General features: G+C 39.0%; 1 protein-coding gene across 4 annotated transcripts in view; it reads right to left on the bottom strand.

Annotated features, from left to right (window-relative positions):
- Positions 1-12105, bottom strand: part of HTR4 (5-hydroxytryptamine receptor 4) — a 127425-nt gene that overhangs the window by 40109 nt on the left and 75211 nt on the right. For all 4 annotated transcript variants that reach the window (XM_069484387.1, XM_069484386.1, XM_069484389.1 and 1 more), the window contains exons 4-5: positions 10657-10810; positions 2403-2971 (exon numbers count right to left, since the gene is read on the bottom strand). In XM_069484387.1, the coding sequence (XP_069340488.1) occupies positions 2403-2971; positions 10657-10810 (723 nt within the window). The remainder of the gene's footprint in view (positions 1-2402; positions 2972-10656; positions 10811-12105) is intronic.

Below are 12105 nucleotides of genomic sequence, written 5' to 3'. Positions count from 1 at the left end.
TGATGCATTACGAGCTCAGTACATGGTTGCTGTGAATCAAACTGTGGAGCCTAATAAACCAAGTTCCAGAATATGCAAACCTGGAGTTCTGACAAGTTTCCTACAACCTCAAAAGCAAATTCGGGTTTACAGCAATCTCTTCTGCTATGCACAGTGAACCCGTAGCGATTACCTCTGCTCTTATTCTTCAGTAAAGTTTTAAAGTTTCCTTCCATGAAGGTCTTACACTTTCTTTTACATTTTTTAAGGAAATTTATTTATTTATTTTTGGAGACAGAGTCTCACTCTTTTGCTCTGGCTAGAGTGCCATGGCATCAGCCTAGCTCACAGTAACCTCAAACTCCTGGGCTCAAGCGATCCTCCTGACTCAGCCTCCCAAGTAGCTGGGACTACAGGCATGTGCCACCATGTCCGGCTAATTTTTTCTATATATTTTTAGTTGTCCAGATAATTTCTTTCTATTTTTTAGTAGAGATGGGATCTCGCACTTGCTCAGGCTGGTCTTGAACTCTTGACCTCGAGCGATCCTCCCGCCTCGGCCTCTCAGAATGCTAGGATTACAATTGTGAGCCACCGTGCCCAGCCCACATGCCATCTTTGAATTGCTATCTCTTTGCTGTATAAGCATACTGCAAATTGCCAAATTCAGCAGGTATTAAATAGTAAAGCATTAGTAAAACAGGCTCTCTTGGGCTGACCTAGAAACTCACAAACTCTTTCTATGGCAGTTTCTATGGGAAAATGTCATCAACTTCTAAATAACTGACTTAGCAAATGTATTACTGGAGCATACGCTGTTTGTAAGTTGTTGACAGCCTGTACTTAGGCAACTGCTAACTTAAATAGCTAAAAACTATCTGGCACCCACACTGAAGTTCTTGTACACATACTTTATGGTTGACTTCTTTCTATGACACTCACTAAGGCATAATAATTAAGAGAGAATGTCAGCCTCTAGAAGTGTCCTTCAAGGCCCTTCCACCAGCTGGAACCTCCACGCTATGCTAGACTTTAGCTACAAGTTTGCCTACACTGGCAGCAGAAAATTTAATTCATGCTTCTGAGCAGACTTTGAGGCATAGCATTTATATTTTATAGCAATTCTTACTTTTCTTCTTTTCTTACACAGGCAAATGAAAATTCCCCAATTTCAACCTGCCAGAACAGCTGAATACTGTCATCATCAGTTAAATTAAATGCTTGTCTCAAAGGGAAACCACTCTTTAGAAATTCCTGTGCATCTCAGAGCAAAGGGAAAAAATGTCATTGACAATTCATCTTTGCTACAGGATGAACTTATCACACATGGCTTTTCACGGCTGAGAGCAATCCTAACCCAGGGTGGCCAGAAAATTCTCAAGGTTTAGAAAGAAGCATCATGACTAGATGCTGAACATTCAACACCAAAGTCACTCTCACCTCCACCCACCTATGTGACTTTGGGTAAATCACTAGAGCTTTCCATGTTCTGGTTTCCATATTCCAGTTCTTTCCTCACACTGCTCTATTTGCCTACATGGCTTCCCTAATAGCTCCTCCATGTCTCAAATTCACGTAAAAGACTTCCCTGAGTTTCTTAAGCCAAATCAGCTACCTTCCTGCTCATACCCCCATTCTAGACTGCCCATTCCTCCACCAGAGCATTTATTACATGGCATTACTGCTACATAATTATTATTCTATTTATTTTAGTTTATCATGTTATTTATGGCTGTTTTAGGTTATCAGGCAATATGCTGTTAGTACTAGTCTTACTAATATTAATAAAGTTATTAGTACTATTATGGGTGCCTAATATTTGTTAGGCCCTATATGAATACATTATCTCAATTTTCACAAAAACACCATGAGATGAGAATTACCATTTTTTTAAAGTTGAGGAAAGTAAAACCAAGAGTGATTACACAGATGGTTAGTAGAAACATTGAGAGTCAAGATAAAGTCTACGTTACTCTAAAGCCCATACTTGTAACCATTACTCTAAAATATTACCTTTAAATAATAATAGATGACATTTACTAAATGCTCACTAGGTATCAGGCTTTGTACTATGTGCCCTACATGCATTAGCTAATTTGATCCTCACAAAATCTCTATGATATAGATTCAGTGATTACGTTCTTAAGTTTTTAAAAAATGAAATTAAGGTTAAGAATGGTTAAATGACCTTCCCAAGGTCACAAAACTATGGAGACTAGATTTGAATGCAGGTCAGTCTCCCTCCAGAGCCCGAGCCCTTACCCACTACTCTATTCCACGACCAGATGGTAGAATCTTCTATAATCTTCGCAAATTCTACACAGGTTTTTAGGTATAACCCCTCTGGAAATAGAAAACTGGAGTGTTACCCCTTCTGGGTAATGCAAATCAACCAAATGGGTCAACTCCCTTAGTGCACTCACCTTAGTACATGTGTGGATCCATTAATGGTTGTGGTTGAACAGGGGACAGTCTGGCCCAGAATGGAAGGTCTTCGATAGCGCTCATCATCACAGCAGAGGATGATGAGGAAGGCACGTCTAAAAGACTTATTCAAGAAGGCGTAGAGAAAGGGATTCAACCCGGAATTGATATAGCCAAGCCAGAGGAAAGCGGTCCACACCTGCCCAGGGACAGTGTAGTCTATGAAAGGATCCACAATATTGGTGACAAAGAATGGAGCCCAGCACAGGCAGAAGCAACCCATGATGATGCACAGGGTCTTGGCCGCTTTGGTCTCTGTCCTCATGCGATGAGTGCTGTGCTGGTCTGCCGGCTGCGGCCTGCCCTCGGAGGGGGCTCCTGCCCGTTGTAACATCTGGATCTGACGGGCGTGTTCCTTAGCTGTGACATAGATGCGGTAATAGGCCAGCACCATGAGGAGGAGCGGGATGTAGAAGGCCACCACAGAGCAAGTGATGGCGTAGGGCTTGTTGACCATGAAGATACAGTACGTAGAATTAGAGTTGTGGTTGAACTTCCTTTTTTCTATCTGAGAGTTGGCGGGAGGGAGGAAAAAGAGGGAGAAAGGGAAGACAAAAGTGAAAAAAAGAAGTGGGAGAAAAATGAAAAAGAAAAGAAGAAGAGAAAAGGGGAGGTTGGACGACAGGAGGAAGGGGAGGGGAACAGGGAAAGATAGGAAAGGAAGGATAAAAGAAAAGAGTAAGGGGAAAGGAAAGAAAGAAGAAGGTTTATCAGCAAAGCTTTGGTTTTCTTATAAGCCTACAGCTCACAGAACCTTGATGGCAGAGAAGGAACATGATCGCATCCCAGGGCTCAGAGAGCTTGTCTACACAAGAGAGGCTGAAGGGCCCAGGAAAGGAAAGAAATAAAATGGGAATAGAATCATTTTTCATTTCACCTACCCAACCAATAGTGGAGTCCTATTCTCCCTTTCCTGTCTGCTTGTACATAACATACCACTGCCTCAGAATAAGATACCTGCAGAACAGTAACATCAGATTCACCTGTGGTGCATACTGTAAGTGAAGATTTCTGTCTCCCCCCCACCCCCACTACCCTGAGCTAATGAATCTGAATCTCTGGGCAGTGACGCCCAGATGCCTGCATTTTTAGTGTACTATTTATGAATAATTCTAAAACTCATTAATATTTGAGAACCATTGTTTTGCACCGTTCTCAACCTAGCTCTTTGGGGGATGCCACGGGGCACTTTACTAAACTCATTTCTCTGCCTACTGAGTGCCTTGATGGAGGTTTTTCTCATTTAGATAATATAGTATTCAAAGTGTTGATATAGAGTAACAGCCAAGAGGGGCCTTAGGGCTTGGAGAGAGAAAGGGTAGATATTTTAGAATCATGGGAGAAAAGGATATGTAGATTGTGTAGGGCAAGATCATGAGGGACCTTGGAACCCAACCAGACTCAGAACCTAGGGAACACTCACTGTCTCTACTTACTCTCCTCCCACTCTCTCCTGAACCCACTCCATCAGGTGTTCCTCCTAATAACTCCATCGAAACCGCTCTGGTCAAGGTTGCCAATGACCTCCATGTTGCCATGTCCAGTACTCATTTAAAATGAGCCGTCTACACCTTCCACACACCTGAACCCTCCCTCCGTCTCCTTTTTTGAATATTTTATTGAACTAAAATACATGTAAAGTTCATAAATATTAAATGACTATTCAGATGGACAAATTATTATAAAGTAAATATACCTGTGTAATCATTATTCAAATCAAACTGTAGACTATTTCCAGCAACCCAGCAACCTCTTAAAGGCCTTCTGCCAGTCATTACTATGCCCAAGGGTAGCCACTAATCTTTATCGCCATAGATTAATTTTATTGGTTTTCCAATTTAGTATCAAACCAATAATAAAACATGTACTATATGTATCCTCTTTGATTTAATATTATATCATTCCTATTATTGCATGTACTAGTAATTTATTCTTTTTCATTGTAGTATAATATTGCATTGTAGGAATAAACCACAATTATTATTCATTCCACTATTGACAGACACTTGAGTCACTTTTAGGTTTTGGATATTTTGAATAAAACTGTTATGAATATTCTTGTACAAATTTGTGTGTGTGTATGCATGTGTACATACATTTTCATTTCTCTCAGGTATAAACCTAAGATGAAATTGCTGTGTCATAGGGTAAACTCAGCTTTTGTAGATATAGCCAAATGATTCCCAAAGGAATTGTATCAATTTACATTCCCACTATGAGGGTGGCAGAGTTCCAATTACTCCACATCCTGACCGACACTTGGTATTGTCACAGTGTAGTGGTATCTCATTGTGGGTTTGTTGTTAGTGGTTGTGAAATTTATTTCATTACCACAGTAAAATACTCCATGAGTCCTTGACTATCTTTCCAATGAGTTTACATTGGGATTTGTCTTGTGCTTTTTTACCAAAAAGTGTCCTGGGCATCCATATCCACGTTATTACAGTCCATTGACATCACTCCTTTCAGAAGGTATGTGACACTGAGTTTCAGCTTCTGTTCCCTGATTAGCTCTCTGGTTTCCTCACTGGGACCAAAGCATTTGCTTCAGAATGGTGAAATATTGCCTAGTTCTTGTCAGTTGCAATTCTTCTTGCAACTACATCCTCAGTTTCAATCCAGGTAAATCGCCTCTAACTCTCAGTGCGCCCTGCTCTCTACATCTCTGTTCCATGTTTACCAGGACCTACCTATCTGATTGGAATTTTGAAGCAAATCAAATGAACTTGAATCAAATCTAAGTCCATCATGACCCTTCAGATTTGTATTGTGGTTTGACTGTACATTTCCTGTTAACTAATGATGTTAATCACTGTTTTGCCATTTGGATGTCCTCAGTTTCAGGTATTCTGCCATGTAAAAAATTGAGTTGTGCTTCTCTTACTGATTTTTAAAAGTTCATATTCATGGCTCTCTGTTTGGATTTTCTATTTTGTTCCTTTGAGTTATCTATCTATGCATCACACTGTTTCAATTTCTGAGACTTTATTAATCTTGGATATCTGATAGTAAAAGTCTTTGAACTGTGGTTCAGCTTCTTGAACACCGTCTTGAATATTCTTATATCTCATTATTTCCATATAAAATTTAAATTACTTTATCAATTTCCGTAAAAATCTTCTAGAAATTTGACTGGAATTAGAATAGAATAATTGAGGAAATCTGACATCTTTATAAAGTTAAGTCTTCCAATTCATGAACGTGGCAATTCTTTCCCTTTATTTTTTTAAATTTATTTCAGTAATATTTTATAATTTTATGTGTAAATGTCCTGCACATCTTTTGTTAGATGTATTACTATTTTATGTTTTTATTCTATTTTAAATGGTACCATGCTAAAATTTTTATTCCTAATTGTTTGTTGCTGATATGTAGAACTCAGTGAGGATTTTTTTGTATATTGGCTATACATCCAGCAACTTTGCTAAGTTAGTTATTAACTAACACTTCAGCTCTAGATTCTTTTGAATTTTCTCTATGAATACTATGTGATCTGCAAATAATGACAGTTACATATCTTTCTTTCCAATTTTAATACCATTTTTTCTTGCTGTAGTGAACTTGATAAAACCTCCAGTCTAATTCTGAATAAAAGTCATAATAGTTGACAAACTATTTCATTTCCTATTTTAGGGTGAGAACCCTAAATATTTTACTATTAAGTATGATACTTGCTATAAGTTTTATGTTAATGCCCTCTACTTGATTCAGGAAATTCCCTTCTATTCTTAGTATGATGAGAGTTTTTAAAAATCATAAATGGATACTGAATGTTGTCAATGCCATTTTGGCAATAATGAGATGGTCACGTGGGTTTCTCCCCTTTCTTTTATTAATGCAGTGAATTACACTGATTGCATTACATTCCCGGAATAAACTTCACTTTTACTGGATACTATGAAACACTAAATTCTTTTTTAAGGATTGAAAGAATTTTTCACCAACTCTAAACACTGCCTGCTGACAACTCTTAGTCATCACCCTTCTCCAGGAATAGCCCTTAACTGAAGAGAGCTGCTTAACCCAATGTTACTTCCCCTTCTTGGGGTCAGCCTGCATGCATTGTGAATATACACATGAATAGACATATGGAAAATATACATATATGCACACAAATATGCTACTTTATTAGTTGTACACATATTTAGTATCTTGTTTTATAATATAAGGTTATAGTATTAATATGTCTTCCTCTTGTATTGATATTTTGATCACTATGAAATATCTCTATCTCTAGTAATAGTATTTGCCTTAAATTTTATTTTATCACCTACAATAGTACAGTTACACCAGCTTCCTCTGGAGTAGTACTTGCACAGTGTATCTTTTTCCATTATTTTATTACTACTTTCAATGTTTTTGTCACTTTATATTTAATTGGCCTCTCTAATCAGCATATACTTGTATTTTGTTTTGATTCAGTCTGACAATCTTTGTCTTTTCACAACTTTCTTTGAAGAATTAATCATTTAGTATTTACTATCATCACAGATTAATTTAGATTTAAGTCTACTATCTCACTATTTTCTATTTATCTCTTTCTTTCTGCTTTCCTTTTTCCTTCCTTATTATTTTTTAAATAATCTATTTTTATATTATCACATTAGTTTTCCATCTATTGGCTTATGGGTTATACATTCTTTTATTAAACTCACAAGGTATCAATATTATTGTCATTTAAGTAGTAAATGTCCTTTTGTATTACCCACACATTTACCATTTCTAGTGCTCTGCACTCTTTCCTGTTGTGTGTGCTTCCATCTGTCATCTTCTTTTTGACAGAAAAATTTGTTAAAGTAGCATTTGGTACAAACTTTGCTGCTGAAAAACTCCCTCAGTTTTTGTTTGCCTGAAAATGTTCTTAGTTCATCTTAATTTTTAAAGAATATTTTCATTGGGTATAGAATTCCAAGTTGTCATTTTTTCCATCATTTTAAAGATGTCATCCCATTGTCTTCTTGCTTCCATAATTTCATTGAATGATCAAGTGTCATATTTTCTCCTTTAAATTTAATTTAGGTTTTTTCTCAAATTACTTTTGAGATTTATCTCTTTGTCTTTGATTTTTAGCAGTTTTTAGAAATGACTTTTCTAGATTTGGTTTCCTTTTCTATTTAACCTGTGGGATTTTATAAAATTTTTGAATCAGTGACTGAGGGCTTTCATCAGTTTTGAAAAATTCTTAGGCAGTATTTCTTCAAATATTACTTCTGCCCCCATTCTCTCTCTCTTCTCCTTCTAGAATACCAATTATATAAATGTTATAACTTTTGTGTATGACATATATATATCACAATTATCTATAATTTTTACTTATTTATCTCAATCTGGATATTTCTACACACACAAATTCTAGGGTATTCTCTAGAGAGAATTTAATTTTCTTCTTCCAGGCGAATATAATCTAGAAAGAAAACCTCGATCATACTTAGATTGTATTTAATGCCTTCCGAGAGCTAGTATTTTTCCAGTTTGCCCCTTTTTCTATGGGATAGACTCTCAGGTGTTTGAATTAGAGCACCAAGGGTGCTTACCAGGGCCCTCTGCCTTACTAAGCACTCAGATTTGATTAATCTATGTCTCCCCAGCATTGTAAGACTGCTAAAATCTCTACTTTATTTATTTGTTTCCCAGCAGTTGCTTCTAGGTTAATTATTTATTTATTTATTTATTTATTTTTTGTATCTAACCCCATGCATCCTCAGTTTAGGAGTAAGCAAATGCTCCAAAAAAATTATGTGCTAAATTTTAGGTTCATCTGTCTCTAAAGTTTACACCTCTCTGGGATCTTAGTCGCTCAAGTTTTAGGCACCTTAGCATCCTCAAACTCCAAACTCTGTTCCCCCAGTTCAGTGGGGCAGCCTCAAGTCCAAGACTCTTGCTTTCCATTCTGCCTCTCTCTATCTATGAGTCAGTAAAGGGCCCCCATAAAAACGGTAGAGGTCTTCTTTTACTTTTTGAGATCACAGCTACTCAATTCTTGCCTTGGTTACTTTCCAATGCCTTCATATAGTATTTTATTTTATTTTCATATTTTATATTTAATTCAGTGTTTTTTATTCAGCTTTGATAGTCATGGGTATGATAGCTCCCATTATATCTAGAAACATAATTCTTCTTCCTTCCATATAATATATTCTTAGTTTTCAAGACAATTTTTTTTTCTCTTTGTTTTCTTCTTCCCTGGCTGTTTCTTTCCAACCTCCTTTATGAGCTCTTTATTCCATAGACCACCTCTCTCTCTCTCTCTTCTTTTTTTTTTTTTTTTTGAGACAGGGTCTTGTTCTGTTGCCTGGGCTAGAATGCAGTGGCATCACCATAGTTCACTGCAGCCTCCAACTCCTGGGCTCAAACGATCCTCCTGCCTCAGCCTCTAGGACTATTGCAATTCCTTCATAAATGTTGTCATCATTTCCTGCCATTCCACAATCATTCTCTACAGAGCAGCCAGAATGATTCTTTTAAAACATAGGGCAGATAATGTCACTCCTTTTCCCCAAACCCTCCAAAGCTTCTTTTATCACTCAGTGTAAAAGTCATAATCTGGCCCTAGTCTACCTCTCTGACCTGTACTCCTCTTATCATCTTACTGCATGCTCACCGTCCTCAATGGGTTTCTAGGCCATTCCTGGAACTAACCAAGCAGGTTGCTGCCTCCAGGGCCTTTGATTTTATTGTAATTTTAGCCTAGAACATTTTTTTCTCTAAATATTTGCTGACTTACTCTTTCCCTTCCTGCAGGACTCTGCTTTAGCAATACCTTATCAAAAGGTGAATTTCACATGTAAAATAATAACATCTTCCCATCAGTTGCTATGTTTTTACTTTTGGTTTTTTGTTGTTGTTGTTTTGTTTTCTTTAAATAAAATTTAATACAAAATATATTTTAGTTTCTCTTCACTAAATTTTAAATGTCACAAGAGCTGGAATTTTTTTTCACCATTAATTTCTTGAGTACCTATAGAAGAAGGGGGCCATTCAATTAAATTTATGTATTTATTTATTTATTTTGAGACAGAGTCTCGCTCTGTTGCCCAGGCTAGAGTGAGTGCCGTGGCGTCAGCCTAGCTCACACCAACCTCAAACTCCTGGGCTTAAGCAATCCTCCTGCCTCAGCCTCCTGAGTAGCTGGGACTACAGGCATGCGCCACCATGCCTGGCTAATTTTTATATATATATATATATATATTTTTTGTTGTTGTTGTTGTTGTTGTTGTTTTTGTTTTTTAGTTGGCCAGATAATTTCTTTCTATTTTTAGTAGAGACGGGGTCTCGCTCTTGCTCAGGCTGGTCTCGAACTCCTGAGCTCCAGCGATCCGCCCGCCTCGGCCTCCCAGAGTGCTAGGATTACAGGTGTGAGCCACCGCGCCCGGCTTAAATTTTTTTTAATGAATAAATGAATGAATAGTGCTTTGGAGATTAGGGGGCATGTTACTTAACCTTGTGAGCCTGAGTTTTCTCATGTGAGAAATAGGGAAATAATTATACTTCTCCTAAAAAAGATGTTGTCAGAATTATATGTATTTAGCATACTGCCTGGCATACAGTTACATTACAGAAAAAATTATTTATGACACTTGTTAAAGCATAAGGCAGATTTTATTCAGGACTATGGTGATAGGTTACAGGGACTACTGCAATGGAGTTTTGCAGAAAGGGAGAGAGACTGGGCTCAACTCTGAATACGACAAGGAAAAGTAGGAATTTATAGCTAAACAGCATGGTGGGTGGGGCTCAGTGGATGGAAAATTACTAAGGAAACATCAGGGGTAAGAGGGATTCTGGCTAAAACAACCTAGCACGATTCTTGCCAAAGACTGGCCTGGGTGATCAGACATCACCTGGGGGATGGTGGCAGATGTGGAACCTGATCAGATATCGAGGGTAGGGATTTTGGCTAATCCAACTTAGCAAGATTCTTGCTAAAACTGGAGGATGCAAAGACATACACTGAATTCCAAATGTCAAGGCCTACTTGGGAAGAAGACTGAGAGGAACCTGACTGCAACTTGGTCCAAGAGAGACTCTTTGTGAGTAAACCATCAAAGATGTTAGCTTTCGAAAAAATCGTCACTCAGAACACTACCAGAATCTTTCTTAGAATATCCACCCAATCTAATACTATCTGTTTCTTTAGAATCCCAAGCCAAGTTGCCCAGATAGTAAGCCGGTAGGGTCTGTGTGGATACTCACCAGATCAATTATGCCAATGTTATTCCAGCCTTGCATTATAGGGAGGAAAGATATAAATGTGGGGATGACCCAGCAGCCTCCCAGCATTAATGCGATGCGCAGAGGGGTCATCTTGTTCCTATAGACCAAAGGCTGGCAGCAGATGGCATAATACCTGGAGAGAGAGTAGAGGGCATGGGCCAGGGCAAGGGGGAATGGGAGGGAGGGTGAGGAGAGCAACAGATGAGAGAGGAGAAGAGGAAAGACAGAATGGAGCAGGGGACAGAGAAGAGGAAATAGTGAGGAGAGGAGAAGAATTGGAGGGGGGTAGCAAAGGACAAAAATGAGGAAGAAAAGAAAGAATGAAGAGAAAAAAAGGCAGAGCAGGCAGTAGAAGGGAAAGAGAAGGAAGAGAGCAGGGAGGAAAGAAGAGAGGAAAGAAAAAAGCGATTATGCAATAAAATATGTTATATTGCCCTATGAGATTTTGATAATATAAATATGCACTTTAGATCACATCTGAAAATCATTGCCTGGAGTCGGTCCCACAGCCCTCTCCATCTCCCCGTGTCTGCAGGAGCTCCACACACTCCGGACGGTCTTCCTGTCCCAGGCACAGTTCCAACACTTCCCTGCTGCCTGGGCATTCGGGAGCTCCTGTCCAGCCCTCTGGGCCTCGGTGTGCAGGCGCATGTAGCCTGATTACAACTTAAGGTGAGGCAGGCATGGCCCTACATCTGGGCTCTAATCACTGTATCTCAGATACGTCCCCTTCCCCTTGATCACCTGCGTATGCTGAGGTGGGGCTCTAGGTCCATGTTTTTTAAATTGAGGTCCAGGGGTTCCCCTCCATCTCCCCTGCCCCAGCCCCCTGCATCAGACTCACCCGAGGAAGCCCTTTGAAAATGCAGACCCCAAGGGTCTCCTGAATCAGAGCCTACTGGGGAGCAACCTGGAGCTGGCATTTTGACAAGTGGGAGTCCTTGCTGCTGCTTGCTAAGCATGCTCTGTTTCCCTCTTCCAGGCATGTGCACTTCTTGGCCTCCTTATGGCTGGGCAGGATCAAGTAACTGGTCCTGGCCAATAAGTCATGAACACAATTGACACACATCCCTTCTGGGACAGACCATTTGACTGTTTCTCTGATGCCAAGAAGGTAAAATTTCGAGTATTTCCTGTTCCATCACTTCCTATGTACTGTCTCAGACTCTCCATCACCATTTATCAGGGTCTGACCTCCCTCATGGGACTCATGGCTCACCCTCTTTTGAGTCCATGTTTTGCCTATGGTCCTAGCTTTCTTCCTACCTCCAGATAGGGGTGCAATCTGTCCCACTCAACAGTCTAACCTCTAACGCCTTGGAGATGATCCCTTCTATGCCCAGGCATGGCATGGAATTTAACAATACGCAGAACACTACAGTAGGTCTATCAGCTGTTGCTTTCTGAAAAAGTAAAAAATAAAAAAGT

The sequence above is a fragment of the Eulemur rufifrons genome, chromosome 10 (assembly GCF_041146395.1).
Source record: "Eulemur rufifrons isolate Redbay chromosome 10, OSU_ERuf_1, whole genome shotgun sequence".
NCBI lineage: Eukaryota > Metazoa > Chordata > Mammalia > Primates > Lemuridae > Eulemur > Eulemur rufifrons.
The sequence above is the reverse complement of the archived record's forward strand: the minus strand, read 5'-3'. Positions and strand labels throughout refer to the sequence as shown.